The sequence below is a fragment of the Cyprinodon tularosa genome, unplaced genomic scaffold (assembly GCF_016077235.1).
Source record: "Cyprinodon tularosa strain WSP-4 unplaced genomic scaffold, ASM1607723v1 ctg5, whole genome shotgun sequence".
NCBI classification, from domain to species: domain Eukaryota; kingdom Metazoa; phylum Chordata; class Actinopteri; order Cyprinodontiformes; family Cyprinodontidae; genus Cyprinodon; species Cyprinodon tularosa.
This window is the reverse complement of record NW_024039229.1, coordinates 2,589,451-2,613,469: the sequence shown is the minus strand read 5'-3', so window position 1 is coordinate 2,613,469 and position 24,019 is coordinate 2,589,451. Positions and strand designations below refer to the sequence as shown.

General features: G+C 34.4%; 1 protein-coding gene across 3 annotated transcripts in view; it reads left to right on the top strand.

Moving 5' to 3' along the window:
• The first annotated feature begins 6,938 nt into the window (after positions 1–6,938).
• The window catches only part of LOC119795037 (major histocompatibility complex class I-related gene protein-like), a 35,299-nt gene continuing 18,218 nt past the window's right edge, over positions 6,939–24,019 (top strand). For 2 of the 3 annotated variants that reach the window (XM_038302861.1, XM_038302863.1), the window contains exons 1-2: positions 16,532–16,646; positions 23,239–23,499. In XM_038302861.1, the coding sequence (XP_038158789.1) occupies positions 16,586–16,646; positions 23,239–23,499 (322 nt within the window). In that variant the 5' untranslated portion in view covers positions 16,532–16,585. Of the gene's footprint in view, positions 7,076–8,026; positions 8,285–8,672; positions 8,952–9,592; positions 9,763–16,531; positions 16,647–23,238; positions 23,500–24,019 lie in introns of those variants that run through there. The other variant, XM_038302862.1, reaches the window with a different exon arrangement.

Below are 24,019 nucleotides of genomic sequence, written 5' to 3'. Positions count from 1 at the left end.
CTTAAGGTTCAAAGACACAAACACAAATCCTTGCATTAAAACAAATAAAATGCACCTGACAAAGAAAACAAATAAATAAAATAAAGTGTCTTATGAACTTTACACAAGTGCTGGCTGTTTAAAGCTAGTTCACATAGAATAATAAAATAAAAAGATTTGAGGTCAATTCTGTTGAGAAAAAAAAACTCCAAAGTGTTTTTCTGCCAGCTAGTTCACATGGTTTATAAAAGGTAGAGTATTTAAGGTGAAACAAGGCATAGCTTGCTAGTCCTGACAGTCAGCTTTGTATTAGGTGTGGGCAATTAAAGAATCTTGTATAACCGGCCTGTCATTGTTTCTGGGTGGTTGTTGGTGGGTGATGTATCTTCAATCTGGAACAGAAATGAATACAATGTCAGGATAGATGCACAGCATAACAGGAATAATAAGTAGCATATAGGTCTGTTTTTTTTCCTTAACAAAAACTAAGTCTCTGTAAAAACTACATTTGAGAATCCATTTCAAACTCATACAAACAACCTAACTATCATTTTATGCAGGAATAAATTGCAGACATTTTTATGTGTGCATGCATTTTGGTTGCCTTAATATTGATGCCAATTCAAATCAAATGTCCTTGTAATAGTAATATGCAGATAAACCATAAAATAATATGTAATTTTCGTCTCGTCTTTGTTGGTGAACTAAAATGTCCATAGATTTTAGTCCAGTCTTTATTTACCGAACTGCATTTTCATCTCGTCTTTATTAGTCCACGAAAATAATTTCTGATTTACTCCCACTTATTGTTTATTAGTGGGGATTTTCGCCTCGCCTCGTCTAGTTTTCATTCGGTGAAAAATGTGCATTGACGAAAATATTTTCGTTAAGGTTTCGTTAATGAAATTAACACTAGGGCCCATGTCAAAAAACTGAAGAGGCAGCCGGTAAGAAATATGAATTTTATAGGATCTTACTGCTACTGCTCTTTAATTATGTGTAATTTGAGTGGAGTCATTCTCATTTGATTTATGCTCCTTAATTTGAAAATGTCTGCAGTGCTGTAAATATTTTGGGAAATGTGTATCCATGTTGTGATTTATCAGGTTGTCTTGTATGCTATTTAAGGTTAAATGTCTGGGCAAGGTGCAATATTGTGGTACATTTTGTAAAACTGTCATGTGTATATGAAAATTAGATTGATTCAAGTATTTTGATTTCATTTATAGTTTGTGTGCCTTCAATAGTATATGTTCACTAACAAGCGTAACTGTCTTTCTGTCTGAAGGTTTTTACCTGACTGCTGTTAAGACTGACCACAAAATGGGAAAATAAAAAGAATGGAAAAAGTCTCAACTGCTTTGTCTGAGTAAATCCAGCCAAACCCTTAATGTCATGGGTCCAGCCCTTTCAAGCGTGGGGTGCAGCTACTGAAACGCTTGACAATGCCTGGTTCATTACTGTGAGCCAGTATAGCCACTAAAATCTTAATGAGTGTCCTCTTAAAGGAATAGTACACCCAAAACATGATTAGCCTTCATTTTCTACTCACCCCCATGCTGAACAACACTCTGGAGTACTTTTTTGATATCTCAAATGCATCTGGAGATCTGGGAGGCTTCTTGCTGTCTGCTGACATTCAAATAATGGAGGTCTATGGCGCCCGAGGCAGAAAGGTCCATAAAAGTCCACAAAAACGTGTCAATATTCCTCCATACTGCTCGTCCAATGTATTCCAAGTGTCTTGAGTGGGTAGCATCCAGAATTTACTCGAAACGAAGTCATTTAGAATGTTTTAGAGCATAAACAGTAGTGTATAGGATTTCCTGAAAGCGCGCACATGCGCGTTCACGACGCTACGGAAGCCGGCAGAGACTGAAAGAGATTAATGACAAGATATCGGAATTAGAAATACGGTATAAAAAAAATATGAATAGTTTTACACTGCAAGAAATTCTTACTCTTAAATATGAATACAATACCATTTTGACAAAGCAAGTAAGTTACCAAATTTCTCAGTTACGAGTGCGTTATTTTGAGCTTGGAGAAAAGCCACATACTCTCCTATCTCGACAACTAAGAGGCCAACAGAACAGTAGAGCAATACACAAAATTAGGTCCAATACAGGTGAAATTATTACTACTCCAAAATCTATAAACAAATGTTTCACAGAGTTTTACAAGGAATTATACAGAACAAAAGCACAGGGGAACATAGATTCCTGGCTAGAGGGAGTCCCCATCCCAATGCTTGAGAGTCCTACTCGAAAGGTCTTAAACCAACCACTGACCATGAAAGAGATCTCTGATTCTGTTAAATCATTCGCCTCTGGGAAAGCCCCAGGTCCTGATGGGTTTGGAGCTGAATTTTATAACAAGTTTGTTGGACAAATATCTCCACTCTTGCATAGGATGCTGCTTCACTCAATGGCTACAAAAACGCTTCCGCCCAGTTTATATGATGCAAACATTGCCCTTATGCTTAAACCAGATAGAGACGACACAAACCCTGCATCATATCGCCCTATATCTATGTTGAATCTAGACTGTAAGATTTTTACAAAAATTCTGGCCAACAGACTAAATTCTTGTATTGAATCAATTATACACAAAGATCAAACAGGGTTTATCCCTAACAGACATTCTTTTTTTAATACAAGAAGAGTGCTAAACATCACACATCACAAATTTCCAGCAAGGTCAAAACAAACTATACTATATTTAGATGCTGAAAAGGCGTTTGATCAAGTTGAATGGGGGTTTATGTTCAAGGTTCTTGAAAGATTTGGGTTGGGGGAACCCTTTATTTCCTGGGTACACTTAGTTTATATGTACCCGACTGCCTCAGTTGTCACCAATCAAGATAGATCTACTCAATTTTTATTGGAAAGAGGCACACGGCAGGGGTGCCCACTCTCGCCATTGTTATTTGCCCTTGCCATCGAACCCCTAGCCATCAGTATCCGAGAAAACCCAGATATTAAACCCATAACAATTGGAGGAGTTGATCATAAAATATCGTTATACGCTGATGATATTGCCATTTTCTTATCGGATCCTGAGCTCTCAATCCCTACACTATTGGATGTAATAAATGGTTTTGGTGCCGTCTCTGGCTACACTATAAACTGGCAAAAGAGTGATCTCATGATTCTCTCAGCAGATTTAGATCCCGCGTTTCTATCCTCAATTCAGTTCAACATTTCAGATAAAGTTAAATATCTAGGTATCAGAATAACAAAAAATCCAAATTCTCTTTTTAAGTATAATTTTACTGCTAGACTAAACTCCTTAAAAGAGAATATAGAAAAATGGAGAATACTGCCTCTGTCACTTATTGGTCGGATTAATACAATTAAAATGGTTTCCCTCCCAAGATTTACTTATTTATTTCAGAACATTCCAATATATCTCCCAAAAAAATTCTTCAAGCTGATTGATTCGGTTATCCTGCCATTTATCTGGGGCTACAAATCACATAGAATATCAAAAACACATCTTCAACAGCCAAAGAAGTGTGGTGGTTTGGGCCTACCATGTTTCCTACATTATTACTGGGCTGCCAATGCCAGAGTGTTGATATTCTGGCAGATGACTCCAGATTTAGCTACTTCAGAAAATGTCCCATCTTGGCTAACAATAGAACATAGCTCATTTTCAAAATTATCTCTTCAGGCACTTCTTTTTGCATCACCAAGACCCCGGACCTCTACACGAGGAGAACATTTTATCATACAGCAATGTGAGAAAATTTGGTTACAGATTCGAAAATATTGCCAACTTCTTAATCTGTCCATTCATGCTCCAATATGGCATAATGCATTTCCTCCGTCGTTTACAGATGCTGTTTTTAGAGAATGGTCCCGTAAGCGTATAGTGTCAATCAAAGACGTATATATAAATAAAAAATTCTGTTCTTTTGAACAATTAGAAGCAAAATACAGTCTACTTAAGAGTCATTTTTTTAGATTTTTACAATTAAGAAATTATGTTAGGGATAATTTGCCAAATTTTGACTCTCTCCCTTTGGATAATGATTTGTTCAAAATCATGCTCGGCCCACCAGAGTCCCAGGGTTTAATTTCCTCATTGGTCCGCTATTTTTTAAGTATGTCTGAATGTTCAACGTTAAATATAAAGCAAAAGTGGGAGGAGGATCTCAATATTAAAATCAAAGACGATGTATGGAGCAGAGCACTGGGTGACATACATTATTGCTCAGTGAACTCAAGATTGCAAGTAATACAATATAAAGTAGTTCATAGGTTACATTACTCAAAAACAAGGTTAAACAAAATTTTCCCACAAACATCACCTCTCTGTGACAGATGTAAAATATGGGACAGCACATTAGCACATCAATTTTGGCTTTGTCCAAATATTCAAAGTTTCTGGACCTCAATATTTGAATGGTACTCTCGCGCCCTTAAAGTTAACATAAAACCCGATCCAGAAACAGCCCTCTTTGGTGTCTCGGACACTCTTAACAAATTGGGTCGTGATGTAACAACAGTGGTCTCCTATGGCATGATGATAGCCAAAAGATGCATATTAAAGCAGTGGAAGGCTGACAGACCACCTAATTTTGAATCTTGGATCAAGGAATTTACAGAAATCTTGCACATAGAAAAAATTAGGTTTGATTTAATAAACTGTCCTCAAAAATACTACAAAATTTGGAAACCCATTCTAGAACAATTGAAGCCATAAAGAACCCCTATCCTCCCCTCTTTTCTTTGTTCTACTTTATCTCATTTGTTATGAATAAAGGTGTGGACACTCCTAATTGATTGGTTGAAACTCCATAAAGTGTGTTTTTTTACTTTCAGTATGTCCAAAGTGTAAATGAACAAATAATTTTTATATAATATTATTTATTGTGTGTCTAATGCTTTTTTGTTGTCGTTTTTTGTTTTTGTTTTTTTTGTGACAAATGCTAAAGGATTCACTAAAGGACATTAATCATTGTCATGTTTTCGTTATATACCTGTAAAAAATTCTATAAAAATAAATATAAAAAAAATAAAAATAAAAAAAAATAACTTTACAATCCATCTACCCAAAATATTTTGCAAAGTCTCTTTACCAGAGTCTAATGCTTCAAATCTGTAAACTGTTCTAAAAACAATTTAAACTTTTAACATTTAGACTTACTGTTTAAGAAGTAATATTTCTGATCAACTGGAATTTATTTAAAGTTTTAATTGCATTTCAAAAATTGGGGATTTCCAGACTAGTTTAAATAATATGCTATTTGAGAAATATTATTTTCAATGTAAATACAATAGAACTGTTGGTGTTTTAATATATTTAAATAAAATAGTATCACATGTATGGAAGACCAATCCTGCCACAATTAAAAATAAATACATAAATAAATAAATGCTCAATAAATAAATAAGCATACAATTAACTGCCCCCAGAAATACAATAAATAAATGTAGGTAGAAATTAAATTACACAGTGAGACATAAATGTATATATCTCTTTTAATTAGCTTCTTTATTTATTAGCTTTTGTTATAATTACCTTATTTATTTATTGTCCTTTATAATCTTCAACTTTATTTATTTACTATTTTTGTTAAGTATTTATGTGCATGTGATAATATTTTTGTCTGTATTCGTTTTTTGTGTTTTTTCCCCCTATTTATTTCCTCCATGCTGTTTATTTCTCATGTCGTTTTTACATTTCTGTATACATTTCTGCCTCATTATGCAAATGAGGAAGGGGGTGTGTCTTAAGGGCTCAACTTCTGCCCATTGGTTGGTTAGCATTTACTGCATCAGTCGAATCTACAGGAGGAGAGTCTGAAGAGCGCGAGTATAGACTTGTGTCCTCGCCAAGTATGCTCTTGAGAAGAACCCAGGAAAGGGGGGTCTCGGGGAAAACAGGAGCACACAGCATAAATCTGGGTCAATTATATCAGAAGCGTACTGATGACATATCAGAAGCGTACTGATGACATCACCACATGCTCTTCTGAAGCTGCTTTTCTCCTCCTGTTATTAATAGTTCCTAGATAATAATAAATTCTGACATTTTTCATTTAGTGGGGGAATAATAATGAACACAATCAGATAAAAACAAATCAAATGAACAGGAGACAGGAGAAATAAATAGCATGGAAGAAATAAATAGGGTAATACAGACAAAAATATTATCACATGCACATAAAGAAATACTTAAAAAAATAAATAATAAATAAATAAAGTTTAAGATTATAATGGACAATAAATAAATAAGGTCATTATTACAAAGGTGGAAAAAAAATGAAATAAGCTAAAAGAGATATATACATTTTTGTCTCACTGTATAATTTAATTTCTACCAACATTTATTTATTGTATTTTTGAGGGGCAATTATTGTATGCTTATTAATTTTTGGAGCATTTATTTATTTCTGTATTTATTTTTAATTATGGCAGGATTGGTCCTCCACAGTGGCGCAAAAACTGGGTATGCAGCACATGAAATGCATAGGGGCGCTGCACTCGAGGGGGCGTCAAAAAAACCATCTATATATACAATGTATATACACACAGAATGAAAGGTAATTCCACTGGATCTGGTCTTTAGCCTCCTTTTATTTGTGCACCCTCAGTTGGAATAAAAGTCGGCCATTCTGAGGATTAGCTCTACAAGTTTGCAAACTGTCAATACAAAATCAAAATGATGTATTAAAGCAGAAAGGCAGATCGTTCAATTTGTCCCATGTAACCCGTGAAACATTCTCATTTTCAGCCAGCTGATTTATCTGGAAATCAGTGAAGAATTCCCCGGAGTCCAAGCGTCTAAAGTCATTGAATAGGGTTAACATTAACTGACATTTATTGTCTCTGACAGCCGCTTGGTCTGATCCAAGATGGCCGCTCTGCCGGCACGCCTCTCACCCGATGATGCGGGGTCTATGTTGTGACCCAGGTGTGTGTCGCTGACGCCTCCTTCTTCCTCGTGTTTTCCTGAGTCGCTATAAACGGAAGAGGAATGAAATGTTTTCGAGTTATTATGAAATGTATACGTTAAGTCGCTAAAATGAACTTCTTAAGAACTTCTGTTGTCATGGTTTTAATGCGGATACAAGGTGCATTATCAGGTGAGTTAATAATGTAAAAATAGGTTTACTCTCTCCTTTGTTTGGGATTTCTGATGTGCTCATTAAGGACTTTGTAATTCAGAGGGTAGCCTATCGCTCATAGCCCACATAAAGCATAGACTTTGAAAAGCTAAATATTTTCTATCCGATTATATTTATTTAGAATTCGTCTCTTTATCTAACCGGAAATAGCCACCATATATCGATACGGTTCACCTTCTAGATTAAAAGTAAGATGGGATTCGATGTATGGAGTCGCATTTTTATGATCAAATTTATTTCTCACCCGTTTCGGTTTTTCCGTCATCCTACAGACCCTCAAACGTTTATTAGAAACTGTGCTTCTCCGTGTAGTTAAACCCAGTAAAAACACAACTATTTATTTGAAAATACATTTTGCGTTTTAATAATTTTTTATATTACAAATATCTTAATAAATAGCCTACCTCCTAAATTACACATTTTATCAAAACTATAGGACAATAGAACGCAAGAATAGTATGCAACTATAACATGATGAAAAGTTAATAGATTAAGTAAAAGTTGCTTAAAATTTAACTATCCATCCATACTTTTTCTCACATGCTTAATCCCAAGTGGGGGGTACTGGTGCCTATCTCAAACTGTCAATGGGCCTTCTAAACTTAAAAAAAAAAAAAAAAAAAAAAAAGTATATATTTTTATTCTGAAAGGCAAACTGAATAGATGTGTATTCTAAAATTTGATGTATTTGGATTTATACAAATGTACTCCAGATATTATCTGGTTGGCTCATCAGCTAGTGTTAAATATGCATAGTTTTTGTGCTTTTGAAAACAATAAAAAGTAAGTCTGATTTAAAATGTTTATCTGACCTTGCTTTCATATTTTACCATGTTTCATACTGACATTCTATTGATCAATCAAGGAGAAATAGTGGTAAATCATCGAGCTCTTTGCTTTTCCTCACAGTAACCCACTCTCTGAAGTATTTCTACACGGCATCTTCTGGAATCCCAAACTTCCCTTCATACGTGTCTGTTGGGTTGGTGGATGATGTTCAGATCAGTTACTGTGACAGCAACACCAACAAAAACGTTCCTAAACAGGAATGGATGACAAACATGGGCCAGGAACACTGGGAGAGGGAAACCCAGATATGTCTTGAAAAGCAGCAAACCTTCAAAGGCAATCTTGAAATTGCAGGAATACGATTCAACAATAATAGAGGTTTTTTCAATATACAATTCTGTCACATATTTTTTCAAACTCTGCTGTTTGTAAAGTTTATAGTCATCAGTGATTATTATACACATCTATTATTGAATGCTCTTCTACCATCTTTAATTTTCAGTCTTCTCTCTGTCCTTTGCATGCTGATAATGGACTCTGTCATGTTCATGTCTTATAACCTATTGATTATTTGTAATAGAAAGTTAACAGTTTCATCAAGGTTTTCTCATTTTTAACAACAGCAGGGATTTTATTGAGTGAGTCTGCTTATGCATTTTAGTGTTTGAAGCTTTAATAGATTTTTTTTTAGATCACTGTTACACTCTTATTGTGTATTTGAGAGGTTTCATTTTTTTATGTTAATTAAACTGTGTCTTTATCTCAGGAGTTCACGTCTATCAGGAGATGTACGGTTGTGAATGGGATGATGAGACTGAAGAGGTTAGAGGTTATGATCAGATTGGTTATGATGGAGAAGATTTCATAATTATGCACCTTGAGAGTGAATCATGGCTCGCTGCAAAAAGACAAGCTGTTATCAGCAAAAACAAGTGGAATCAAGATAGAGCTGCTTTAGCATATCAAAAGACTTACTTTTATCAGGAGTGTCCTGAGTGGCTGAAGAAGTATTTGAACTATGGGAGGAGCTTCCTGTTAAGAACAGGTACTGCTAAACTTTTTGTAATTTAATTTGCACAACTAAGCCGATGTTGACCCTCTATTGATTTATAACAAACTGCATCAAAGTTTCCATGTAGATCTTGGGCTGTGAAGCCTGTTTTTAACTGCATTATAATGTCAGTCCCCATGCTTTTTAATTTCTATTAGACAACTTTCTCAGAGATTAGATAATTAAGCTTTGACTCTCTCTATATATGTATATTGTGTGTATAATGCAATGACCAAAATAACTATTAAACATGTGAGTGAGAGTCATTGATAAGGGCTAAATATACTTTTTGTAATAAACAAAACTAAAAAACAAGCTTTGGGATAGTGGTTAGGGCATAGAGCTTGGAATCCTAAGGTTCTGAGTTCGACCCCCGCTCCTACAGAATGTCACTCTGACTGCCTGAGTAAAGACCCTTAACCCCCACACTGCTCCCGGGTGCCACACAATGGCAGCCCACTGCTCCCCAAGGTGATGGATTAAATGCAGAGTTAATTTCAGTGCTCTGTACTTGTGACAGTTTAATGACAATAAAAGCTGAAAAAATAATAATAAAAAATAGAGTAGTTGCAAGCAAATTGTATCTCCAGGTATAATCAACTTAAGATTTTTTTTAAATCTATTTTTATCCTCAGATCTTCCCTCAGTTTTCTTCCTCCAGAAGTCTTCCTCTTCTACAATCAGCTGCTTTGCTACAGGTTTCTACCCCAACAGAGCAGAAATGTTCTGGAGGAAAGATGGAGCAGAGATCCATGATGGTGTGGAGAAAGGAGAGATCCTCCCTAACAATGATGGAACCTTCCAGATGACTGTGGACATAGATCTGTCATCTGTTCCACCTGAAGACTGGACCAACTATGAATGTGTGTTTCAGCTCTCAGGACACAGGGATGATATTGTCACCAAACAGGAGAAAAGCAAAATCAGGACCAATGAAGGTAAAAATATAAACAGATGGGTAACAAAGTTAGGAAATAAATGTTAGTGTATTAACAGAATACTAACAGAATAGCAATATGCATGGGCTATGAATGGTCTTATTCATTGTAACTTTTTAATTTTAAAACACAAATCTTAGTTTAAAACTCAGGTTTGAAATATGTGTTTTGTTTTCTCCACAGTATATTTAGCCCTCTCAATGATTCCCACCCTGATATGTTTGATAGTTCTTTTGGTCATTACATGGACTATTCTTGCTTTATTCATATGGAGGTACAAATGGACAACAGGTGAGAATTGTCAAAATTGTGTTTTTTTTTTTTGTAGTTTCAGAGTTAAAATAGTACTATATGTTATGGTATATTTTATAATATATGTCATAATATCTATCTATAGTCTCTAATAGGTGTCAGTTAAATGTGTGAAACTTTTAAAACAAAAAGAAATGCTGCAAACTGCTCGGCAGTTTTTTCACCACCAACACTAACTATAAGTGCTTTGTTCTTCTTTCAGCCAAGTTTCCTCCATTACGTAAGTTAATCATGTCTAAAACACCCCAATTTTTTAATTTAAATTTCATGAAATTTCCTAATATAACTAACAACTTAAAGCATAGTTTGACCAACACTTTGCTTTTTTTACTCACAGCTGTAGATAACCGTGAGGTTGAGGAGCTAATGCTTATTCCATCCTACGACATGAAGCTTCACATACATTGACTTATTTAATGTGTCAAAAAAATTGCTTTCAAGCTGCATGAAGAAGATCTATAATGTAATTTCTTCTGTAGTATGTGTCCATGTACAGCCTTGGTATGGCCAATAGATTTTGGTTTTATAATAGGAAACCAAAGTCAGAAAATTTAGTTTCCTTATGTCCTAATATAATAAAAAATAAACCAAAATAAGCCGCTTTTCAAAGTTAAGTTTAGAAATTCCAAATCAGAAATCAAAAAGGCTGGCCTGTTATCAGTTATTAAATTCTAAAACAAATATTAAAAACACATTTTGATTTTTGTTCTTTCCTAAATTCAGCCTCCCCCTTCTATCTCCCTTTTGTTAGTGACCCCAAAGCAGCCATGACACTGGTATAGGGAGACTTTGGACCATTTTAGTCAGAGGTATTGTATTTGTTTTTATTTTTACCAAGTTGGTGGACTGATGGACTGCCTCTAGGCTCTCACATTACTTCTTGTCAAGAGCAGTAATGTTTACAAATGAGCTTCATTGCTCAGCTGTTGTGTGGGCATCATTTATGACTTTGAGTTTTTAGAGTGGGTTTATTGCCTAAATGTTATAACAATAATACAAATTTTTTGTTAGTCCCCAGAGATGCGATTGAATGTGTATGTTTCATTATGGTACTACATTCATAGTGTTGAAGACGCACCAAATGACGCCTATGACTTCCTTTGGTCCAGAGCACAGTTTAGTTTATTGTGGTTTCAGGTTCATGTTATGCGTAATAAACCCTTTTTTTAAACTGCATGTACTAATGTATTCATTGTTGAAGTTTCAAGTCTTAACCCCAAGATGATTTTTAAATCTTTTTTTGATTTGTAGATCTGTATAGATGAACCTTCAAAGACAATTTGGAAAAGTAGATGTGGATATGACAGAAGGGATAGTACTAGTGTCTTTGATTGCACATATTAATTTAAATTGGGCTACTCTCATTTCATAATGGAATAGGTATATCGGTAACATTTCTACTTTCATTTAGCTGATCAACAAAATCACACGTTAGCATTCACCCTTCCATCATAAGAAAATATCTTTATCTAGACATTAGAAATTATATTTCTAATGGAAATTTCTATATTGGAAATATAGCATAGATGAAAGTTTGATTAAAATTGGTTTATTTAATAATTTCACACAATGTTCCCAGTAGCTGTAGGGGAGAGAAAAGCCTTGCTGGCTTTATTATACCAGAATACGGAGTGGGGCTTATAAATTCAACCTTATCCTACTTCCTTGGCAGTTCTCCATGGTAGATTTTTGCTAATAGTTTAGTAGTTGCTATATCACTATTGATATAAAACTATTCTTTGACAAAACTTGATTACAAAAATTGGGTAAAATAGAAAATAACGTTCTTGCAAAAAATCAACAACTATATAGTGAGCCACCTGCCAACCAAGGTCTTCTCAAACAGTCAAAGCATTGAACAGCCGTGCCTTGATTTCTGCTGGTGTTGCATTTTCTATTAGAAAAGAAAGAGAAAGTTGATGTTGGGGGATTTGTCAACTTTTCAGTACACAAACTGCTTTAAGCTTTATTGTATCTAATTCAATAAGATCCTAAAAAAAGATTTTTGCACTTACTAAGTGCATCAATATTACTTTAGAGGACATTCATCATCTGCTTGGGACCCACAGTTTAAATGGTGGTTCCTCCAAAACGCAGTCCTCTGAAGATAAGTCGGATTTTAATTAGATAAGCTCTACATCCTAATCAGAAAAAAATGAGTGTTTTTGATGGTGTACTGTGTTTATTAGTTCTTTTTAACTATGTCAGATTTAAGGTAATTGTCAGAAAAGGGAATTAAATCTCATGAGAAATGTGAGCATGCAGTAACACAATACTGTCACCAGGTGGCGTTCATTTGTTTAGAGTTGTTGCAGTGTGAATAGAAATAGTTGTATTTAACAACTGTTTCATTACTGTGAGCCAGTATAGCCACTAAAATCTTAATGAGCGTCCTCTTAAATCACACTCACGCACGTAATTTACATATATAAATTTAGGCTGTGGTTGTCATCATGTACAGTATAAGCATAGAGCAACTATGTTCCGCTGATCATTGAAAATCATACCTTAGCTTTTCCTGTAGACCACAGATATTTGCGCTGTGGACAACAGGGTGTTGTAAACATAATTTGGTGCATCAACAACAGTAGAGAACACAGGCAGAGGCATACAATCTCATCCCTGAACGCTCGCAATTAAATAACTATAAAATCCATCTACATAAAAATGGAGCAAAGTCCCACTAGGTATATCAGTGTGTATGTTTCATTATGTCTAATGCTTTAAATCTGCAAACTGTTCTAAAAACAATTTAAACTTTTAACATTTAGACTCTGTAACACTAACTGTTTAAGAAGTAATATTTCTGCTACACTGGAATTCATTTAAAGTTTAAATTGCATTTCAGAAATTGGGGATTTCCAGGCTAGTTTAAATAATATGCTATTTGAGAAATATTATTTTCAATGTAAATACAATACAGTCGAGAACTGTAGGTGTTTTAATACATTTAAATAAAATAGCATCACATGAACATTGCCATGTTGTTTATACTGCACTGCATTCTAGGTAAATGATGTATGCCAGGTCCTGTAGTGCTAGCTCAGTCCAGCCAAATGGTAACAATAGCTCCATTTATTGTGTTGGTTCCAGTCCAACTGCATCATCAAATCAGCAAAAGTGTGTGTGTGTGGGGGGGATTTTATTTTTGAAGTAATTGTGAGATTTATCATTTCCACAAAAAGGGGTTTTTATTAGGAATATAACATATTTAGGCCAAAATGTTCAACTAGTCTTGGATCCCTGTAAAACAAGCCAGGAAGGAGGAGAAACATTTCTCTCATGTTTAGAGAAACTAGGTTTCCTGATTTGTGCCTCAATTTTTACTTCTATCCAGGTGTCCGAACCTGGTTCATTTCTCATTTTTAGTCGCAACGATGCTTTGTAGCCATTCTAAGTTTGTATTTGTTCAAAAATTAAAAAAAAAAACAAAACAAAAGGAAATGAAGAAAACCAAGGTTATATTTCTGAATTCTAAAAAAAACAAGATATCCTTAAAAATGTTTTAAAAGAGAACTTAATCGGGATTTTCACATCAACTGTATTCCTTTTAAAATACAATTAAACAATTGTAACATTATGAATTATAGGGCTTTTGTATCATGAAACTAGAGATTGTATAATAAGGGGGAAATTAACTATTTTTTAATTAGATTTTGAAATGTGCAGGTATTACCCTGATTTACATGATATGTTCATGAAGAAGATCATTTCTGTGAGAAATACAGTTATAAACTAACAAGTAATTTAATAATTCTGGTCAGAAATCCATTAGAATATTCTCTATAATCAACAATAAATCTATCTTTTGACAATGTTATTCTAAATTACTACAATATGCCCTGTCAGAAGGATGGAAAGGACACTGTCTGATCATCACTTACATTTCAGGCAGGGTGTTACCTAACCAAAAGATTTATTTAAAAATAAATCAAGCCACTAGAGGGGGTAGTTATCACATCCCCTGTTCTGATTGTTTATTTAAGTATTCCTGTTTTAGACAAAAGAAAAAAAAAAGATATATTAAGGGCCTTGAATTATTAAGTTCTAAACTGTATTTCTAAATTATTTGAACAGCAATAAGTATTTACTTTTTTTGCTCAATGAAAAATATATATCAACATATTTACCTTCTGCTTTTACTTTCATTAACAACCCCAAATTGTCTGTTCTACCCAGATATAGGTGATGTCATTGCGCAGAGTGATAAAAAGCTGTCTGTGTCAACATGGTGATTTTTATTGTTTTGCTATTCCTGAGATTAGGAAAAGCCACAACTGGAAGGTTAACTATGTTTATGTTCAGCAACAGAACAGCAAACACGATATTTAGATATTTCCCCCTTATCTTTTTATATATTTTTGATGTCATTGGAGCAGCCAATTTGTTTTAGCTGTTGTAAATAGAAGTTTTGCTGTGGTCTTAAAGCATATTGTTTTGCAATATTTAATCAGAAAAACAGGATGTTCAAATAAACTTTTCCAAAAAATGTTCACTCTCGCTTGATGTGGAGTTTGGCTTTTGGGTAAAAGGGATAATTTGCAAAACAGGAGATGGAAACTCACTTTCAGAATCAGCTGTGATGCAGTGAACAGCGGATTCTGCTGTTTGCATCTACCTGGATGTTCCTCTTATGCAAATGAACATGGTTGGAAGCAACATTACCTTTACTAAATGACATCTTAATGTAAGAACAATTTGCCAGATACGAACATATTCATTAAAACTTTCCTCCATAATGATCTGACCTACCGAAACGAAAAAAATAAATAAAATAAATATATATATATATTTTTTTTTTTGTTTAAATTTTATTTTCTTTTATTTTACCGCTGGTATAATAAACTGGCCAAAGGAAGAGGTAGAGGCTACTGACATCAAGGCGAGAAAGCTCCTCACAATGCATGGAGGATTTCACCCCAAATCCAGCACCCTGAGACTGTATACCAAGCGTAGCGAAGGAAGCTGAGGGCTAGTGAGTGTCAAGACCATTGTCCAGGATGAAACAACTAAGATCCAGGAGTACATCAGGAAGATGGCCCCCAAAGACAAATGGCTTGGCGAATACCTCAGGCAGGAGAAAACCGAAAGTAAGGACAAGAAAGATGAAGGAGAACCATCATGGAGGGACAAGCTGCTCCACGGCGTGTACCACAGACAAATAGAAGAAGTGGCTGATATCAAAAAATCCTACCAGTGGCTGGAAAAGGCTGGACTGAAGGACAGCACAGAGGCACTAATAATGGCAGCACAAGAACAGGCACTCAGTACAAGATCAATAGAGGCCGGGGTCTACCACACCAGGCAGGACCCCCGATGCAGACTGTGCAAAGATGCCCCTGAAACAATACAGCACATAACAGCAGGGTGTAAAATGCAGGCAGGAAGTGCATACATGGAATGCCACAACCAGGTAGCTGTCATAGTGTACAGGAACATCTGCCATGAGTATGGGCTGGAAGTCCCAAGGTCAAAATGGAAGACACCTCCTAAGGTAGTTGAGAATGACCGAGCTAAGATCCTATGGGACTTCAAGATCCAGACTGACCAACAGGTGATGGCTAACCAACCAGACATCGTACTGAGCGACAAACAGCAGAAGAAGGCAGTAGTGATAGATGTGGCAATCCCAAGCGACAGCAACATCAAGAAGAAAGAACATGAGAAGCTTGAGAAATACCAAGGACTGAAGGAGGAGCTAGAAAAGATGTGGAAAGTAAGAGCAGCAGTGGTGCCAGTGGTGCCACTCTCCCAAACTGGGAGAGTGGCTACAGCAGATTCCAGGTAAAACATCAGAGGTCTCTGACCAGAAGAGCACAGTCCTAGGAACAGCTAAGATACTGCGCAGAACCCTCAAACTCCCAGGCCTCTGGTAGAGGACCCGAGCTTGAGGATGACACATACCACCCCACGAGGGGTGAGAAAACAGTTTTTATATATTTATATATATATATATATATATATATATATATATATATATATATATATATATATATATATATATATATATATATATATATATATATATATATATATACCCACAGAAAAACAATTGTAGAACATTTCATATCAGCTAAGGGATTTTTACATTTGATCTAATCCTTTCATAAGGTTTCAGGAAGACAAACAGCTGTTTTTCTCAAAATAAAAAAAACTATCCATTTACATTTTAGTCCAACCACCATTTCCCACTTTGTAATAATTTACTTTTAGTTTACGTTGACATTAAAGCTGAATTCCCATTGGTTAATATAAAATTTATGACTCATGTCGGTTGTGCTTGTTTGATGTTTCAGCCAGCAGTCTCTAGTGGGAAAGAGATAAAGATCAGGTCAGAAAGGAACAAAGTTTAATCCGTTTGGAAAGGTATGAGAAATCATGAAGAAGCTGCTGTGTTTCGTGGTTCTGTTGGGAATATTTCTACATAACGTGGCAGCAGGTAAGTAACTAAAACACTGTATAAGATCTAATAGTGTGATTCTGAAATGCAATGATTTATTAAACTACTTTTATGTGTCTGCGTATGCTATGGTAATTAGATATTCTCAATTTGAAATACAGATAAATAAAATGTTGTTATCGGATATTTTTTCAAAACACAAACTAATAAACTCGAATAAATCCTTTTTATTGCATGTACAGAAGAAAGTTTTAGATTTATGTAAATTTACTTTATAAATACTAGGCCTACTTGGCCTTCAACCCAAAGATTTAATAAAACTATCCTAAAATCAAAATTTTCCTTGTCAAGCATGTACCTAATTTTGCGACCGTCTTTTGTTATAAACTTTTTGTTTCCAATTGGTGTTAAGTTGCGTGAACATTTTAAGTGAAAGACCAAAATATTAAAGTAGCTTTAAATTATTTCAGAAAGATTAGAAAGATATAGAAAGGTTATAGAGGCTTTTCAGGGTCAATAACTCGTCATTACCTCCACAAAGCTGTCCCCTCTCTGCACCCACTACATGCAGAAATGGAGCTACTCTTGTATTTTCTTCAAAACCAGCGTCTAACCACTCTGGGAGGCTTTCACTGGCCTCAATGCAGAGGTCAGCAGTCCTCAGTGGGGCAGGGACCGTCTTTACCGTCTTTATGAAAAAAAAGGAAAGAACATTTTCGATAAACTTCACAGATCTCTCTTTGAGAATTATCTGTCACTGGCTCCATCAGTATATAAACTGTCCCACAGCATTTATTGCTTTTTTTCCCTTTTCTTTAGACATAGTTCTTATTATGTTTTTAATATAGCCTATTAACATTCTCTCTCATTTAGTTTGAGATGCTCCACAGACTGGTTAAGTGAGACTGCTTTATAGCTGTGCTGTTTTTTTTTTTTTTTTTAATCAAATTGTAATAAGTTTTTATAATCTGTCAAAATGAAATTTGGAAAATTGTTTCAATTTGTCTGAAGCTCAGAAACAGAAGTGAAAAAGAAATCTGTATAGATCTCCCAACTCTGCTTGAACCTCTCTTGTCGTATGCAACTAGTGTGTTCAGGTCTTAAACAGGCGGGTCTTCATACCTTTATTTAAAGGTTTTTAATGTTTCCTCTGTTTTGCGGGTTGCTATGAGTTTCTTTTTGATTAAGGGTGCATAAAAACTATAAGCTACTTCTCCATGTTTGTTTCTGGTTCTGGGGATACAAAGTAGACTGGAACAATTATTGTGAGTTTGATGACTACAGTACACTAGGGCTGAAAGAATTAAGTGAGATTAATCGTTTATTTAAATAATCGTCAACTAATTTAGTAATCAATTCATTGTTAAATGATCTATAGAGACTCTAAAACATGCCTATAGCTGACAAAGAAACCCACTTAGAGCAGTAATTATATCAAAATTGTAAAAAAAATTTATTTTGCATGTAAGATAAACAAAAAAATGTTTTGTCTGTCAATCTGCTCTATCCAGCACTCCTCAGATGGAAACGTTTTAGGTTCACCACGTGTAATTTAGTAAAAAGTCTTCTTTAAGGAATCTTTTGCTAAATAAAAAATGGATTTGCTAAATAATCCTTAGCTGCAACCCCACAATACTTATTACTGGTTTTATATTTTTTATAGTAAAAAAAAGCAGATTTCACCAAAGCCAGAGTTACAGGAGGATAAAGATGAGGTGATTTATGTGTTCTGTGAGTTTGATGGCACTACAACATGTTAGAGTGCAGTATTGCTAATTCATTACTTATTTTAACAATACAAAATCATAAAAATTTCGCTGAAGTCAGTATTTTCCAGTGTTATTTAGGATAAGGAGTTCTATGTTGCTCTAAATTTGATGGCATAACATTATGTTGGAGTGCAGTTATTACTCATTTATTACTCCTTTTCTTTTTGATTATTGAGCCCATGTAACGAGTAAATTTCTCTACTGTGAGATCAATTAAGTTAATCAATTAATCAATCAATTATAATATAAAACGATCACTAAAAAAATATTTAAACACGTTTTCCCAAACAAAGTTTTAGTATGGTAGAAATTGGATGATTTATGTTAACTGTGAGACAAATGGTACTACAACATTTTAAAATGTAGTTATTGCTCATTTATTAGCTATTGCTGTGAGTTTGATGGCACTGCAATATACCATAGTTAAAATGTTTGCTTGTTTTATACTTATTTTAATAAGACATTTGCAAAAAAAATAATTTAAGCAAGTCAGAGTGTAGCTAACTTGTTGCTATAGCTTGTTTTATACTTACATTTAGAGTTAAAAACAATGTTAAAGTGTAGGTATTGCTTATTTAAGTTGTTAAACCTTTCATATAATCAAACCCTTTATACAAAGCTGTTTGAATTATAAAGCAGACTTGATGTGTATTGGACCTTGTTTTTCTATCTAAGCAAAAGAGACTCTCTAGGAGATTTTAACCGGGATAGACTCACAAGGGGAAAGATGAAAGTAGAAAGACTTTAATTGACATGCACTGAATAAACTATTTCTTGAAATTACTTAATGCAGTTATGTCAACAATTTACAGCTTTTTTTCCCTACATATTTGCTACTATTAAGACAGAAATAATTAACTTTGGTGTGAACAACATAACCTAATTAGGTAATTCCAAGCTTATCTGATCAGTTTTAATTTAATTGATAAGTCTGCCATCTCCCAATTCAACTGACAAAAGAAACATTTAACTGTGATGCTTTATGTGGGCCTAAAAATATTTAATTTACGTAGTAAAACCAATTAAACAACACTTAGCAGTTCTAACATAACTTACTTATGTTAGTGTGACACTCACTGAATTTGGTTTTACCCACCATACTTCAGGTGGTACAACTGTAGGAAGTTAAGTTGACAAACTAAATTAGGCTATGTTACCGGTTTCCACACTGTGTAGTTAAATAAATTCAGATCAGACCACTATAGTTCTGTCGAACACATATTTATTCTTTTTAATAAGACACAGGTAAACAATCATTTGCTTAAGTATTAAACATTCTCTGTCACCATTACTGGTCTCAACGATGTTTAACAATGTTCACTTAAGAGCAAATAAATGGAAAATGTTATTCTATTTTCTTCACATTAACAAAACTGTAACTGCTGACTTTCTACATTGTTTTTAAATCCTATTAAACCAACAACAAATTGAATCTGTGGAAGAAAGGAACAAGAGGTAAAGATATACCAGGTTTAGGAGAAATAAATAATAATTACATATGATAAATACATTTACTCTTAATCTGTTGCATATGTATGTAAAACAAATAAGCTACCAGTATAACTTTCACATTGTTACTTTCACATAAAACGCCATTATGGCAAAAAAGTCACCCCTATTGGTGCTGTCCTTGACATATCAGCAGCCATTTTCATTGAAGGCAACAGGCTGGACTCCTGTTGCTTCACCATTTTGTCAAGTTGGAGGAGCTTCTATCTGCTGCTTCTTGGTTTCAATTTGCATGGCCAACGTGTGTTTTAGTAAATGAGTCACTAAAGGGCTGATTTTATTGAATGAGTCAATAAAAGTTTATCACGGAAAGCTGAACATTGGCATCATAAAACAACATTTTTTTTTACCTATTGTTTGTTGTGATTCAGCTCAACACAACATCTCATATTCTTCAGCTCCAGCAACCTTTGCTAGAACTGTTGCATCGCTTTAATCAGATTATTTGTGCCTTTCTCCTCACTAGAAGCTCATCTGTCGCATGGATTTGCATCTCCTTTGCTTTTGAATGTGTCTTCATATAGGAATAACATCTAAATTGCTCACTCCAAATGGCGTATCGCATTTGATGTTGCACACTATTACAGCCATTAATTTGGGGTGAAGGTTCAATATTCAGCTTGAGTAAATTTAGCAACACCGGAGAGACTGCAGTGATTTTTCCACTAGAAAAATAAAACATGTTTTCTATACATAACATAAAAATGTGCACTTAACTAAACCCAGAGAAAGCATTAATTAAATAAAATTGTAAATATCTTAATTAAATAATTTTATCACCATTGTGTGGCACACGAGGAGCAGTGTGGGGGTTAAGAATCTTGCTCAGGGATGCAGAGTGGCAGTCATTATGGTTATTATAACCACTGGGCCATGACTCCCCCCATAATAAATAGAGCATTGATTTAAAAGGGCTAACATTGCTAAGCTGACATGCAGAAACGTTTTTGAGCTCCTGAAGAAAGGGACTGAGAAAATAGAGCACAGGTAGCGGAGCAGAGTTTATCAGAGTTGAGCATGTGGCTGCCAAGTTTTGAGTGAGGGGGTAGGAGCTTAAACGCTTCACATGGGTCTCTTCGCGCAGTTAGATTAGTTGCACAAAACTGACGCCACTCAATCTGTGGCAGCTGTGTGTTTAGAACGCAAGTAAGTTTTCCAGTTATTCTACCAATGTGAGGGGAATAGCAAAAAGATGTTGGTGGTACATCAGTATTTTGATACTTTTGTAATTGATTTATTGGAATGCCTTAAGTTTAAAAAATAAGGAGTTTTTCAATAGGGGCAGAACACATCATAGCCATAAATGCTATGGCTTAATTTTTTGACATAATAGCCTCACTTGTTGTTTTGGTTTGTGGCCATGGTTTTCTATATCTATGTATTCGATATCTGCCAAGAATTTTCATTTCAGCGCACCCCTATTTTTAAAGCAACTTTTCAATTAACATTAATCTTTTTCTTAACTGTACAGTAGGTAACATATCATTCAATGGCTCATTTAATTGGTCTATGACAAAATAACATGTACAGCCACGTTGTAAACTTTGCTAAATGGCTGGATATAAATCTAATTCTTCTAGACCTCACTGATGGATGAAGGGACACCAATTTAAGGGGTATGCAATACCCCTTAAAAGGGGTATTGCATACCCCTTAAATACCAATAACAGTAACTTGCCCTATATAGGATTAAAGGTGTGAAATTCAAATGAACAGTTTTAATATACACGCCAAACGATACTTTTTAAAAAATTTAATCATACACACAGCTAGTGTTAAACAGGTTAAAAACACGTAAGGTCATCCTCTGGGGATGTGGCACCAAAAATTCAGTTGGGTTTAATAGAGAACTCAATGAATTTTCAGTAAAAATGTTCCCATCGTTAATTTGAACGAAAAAGCCACAATTTCTTTACACTTGAGAATGTTACAAGAAGAGGGGGGTCTTTATCTCTTTGTTAGTTGCCATGATGGTGGCGACTACTCAAGACAGGACAACACCTAATAGCCTCTGGTCTGAGACATACTTAGGAATTAAAGTCATGCCTTCAGAGCGTTTCGGAGTGTTCCTGTGATCATCCAGGATTGCATCATCACGCTAAAGCAGTGTACTTATTGTACTTGTACGTTTTAAATAGAATAACCCAGTAAAGTACAGTAGTTATTTGCCTGTTTTCCCATGTCTTACAGGCCTGCTATTTATATATAATCACCAACACCTTATCTTGTTTTCTTTTGATCTATCATGGTTAAGTGAGGTCAAATATTTAGATTTTCAATTATTTCTTTTCATTCTATGCTCACAATTATTATGTTTTTTGATCAACTGTATGACAATTCCAAAAAAAAAACTTCCTGCCTAAATGATCCAGCCTCCTCCAGACCGACGTGGCCCCTTTTAAATTTGAACAGCTCTGAACTGAATAGAGTTACAGCAAACAGCTGTTTAAGTGCAGCGATGAACATCGCCTTGATTCATCTAGTTGATGACCGTCTGACTAGAGTCATTCTACACGAATCACATTTCATAAACGGAAAGCTGAATGATAATTACATCTGAATTTTAAAAACAATGTTTAGTCTGTGGATCCTTAAATGAAATAAAAACAAGAATTGTTAATTGTTAAATATTGCCAAGGAATGGAACCTTCCATCCGACATAAAACTACAAGCTGACAGATTTAGAATTTTATAAATAAAACAATAATAATAGTTTTTGTTTTATCAGGAAACCTGAGATAAACAATAATATTAAACCCTATGAGAAAGAAATGGCAGATTAATCAAAATAAACAACAACTATACCTGCTCTGCTCTCAGTTTACCATCTGTTATAGAATATGAACTAGTAAAAATATCTAATTGTCAAAAATTAAAAAGTGGAGCAGTTAAAACCATAAAACCCATTGAAGGATTTATTTAGTTAAATGACCCGTAGTTAAATGAAACGTTTATTAAGATTCATGTACTTTATTTTATATAAAAATATTTTAAATAAAAATAAAAAGGATTGTCTCTTAATTTAAATTTCATTGAGTGTGAGATTAATTAGAAAGAGTATTATTAAAAAATTTTCTAAATAATTTTAAACTCAGTAGAAATCTTCCTTTGATGTTTTCGAAAGTCTGTAAAATATAAAAATGAAAAAATACTAAATAAAGCTGACTGTTAAACAATACAATTTTTATTTATAGTGAATAAAGTCCTCAGAAATAATGCAAAAGATGAAATATTTTTGAATTGTCTTTTTATGTAAAAGCTAGTTTTATTAATGATTGTCTTTAATTTATTTAACTTGTGTAGAGAAAAGTTTTACTTTATACATTTTTAATACCTATTGTTATTTTCTCCAGTGACCCACTCCCTGAAGTATTTCTGCACGGCATCGTCTCAAGTCCCAAACTTCCCAGAGTTTGTGGCAGTTGGTTTGGTTGACGATGTCGAGATTAACTACTATGACAGCAACATCCGCAAAGTTGTTCCTAAACAGGACTGGATGGAGAAGAACAATGATGAGGAGTACTGGGAGAGAGAGACCCAGGGCGTTCAGGGTCAGCAGCAGTACTTCAAAGCCAACATTGAAACTCTAAAGCACCGCTTCAACCAAACTGGAGGTCTGCGTTCATTTCATCATTGATTGTTTCTGTTTTTGCTTATAGGAAGTAAAACACATACACCCATACTATTTAAAGATTTAAGCAAACAGCTGTTTTATTATTTAATTAATACAATGAAAAAATTATCCATAACCAAAATTAACACCCGGGAATCAAGTGTTTAGATAACACTTCTATCATGTGTATCACTGAGATGGTCCCAGTATATTTAATATTCTGCTTTTTTAAATTTTATTTATTATCAAGGAAGAAGTTCTAAATTATTTAGATTTAAAGGTTGATATTAGGTATAATATACTATCAGCTGGTTTATCAGTGGTGGGGGAAAAAATCCAGACTTTCTAAAAGTGGAACCTTCACGAACAGAAAATTTGATTTATGAATAAAATTGATTAATCAGATACTGTACTTAGATAAATTACTCAGGTTTTATCACATCAACTTTATAGATTTTAGCAGACATTAAGCCTAATTTCTGTAATTTACATTATGTTTATTCTCTGTCACACAGTTTTTA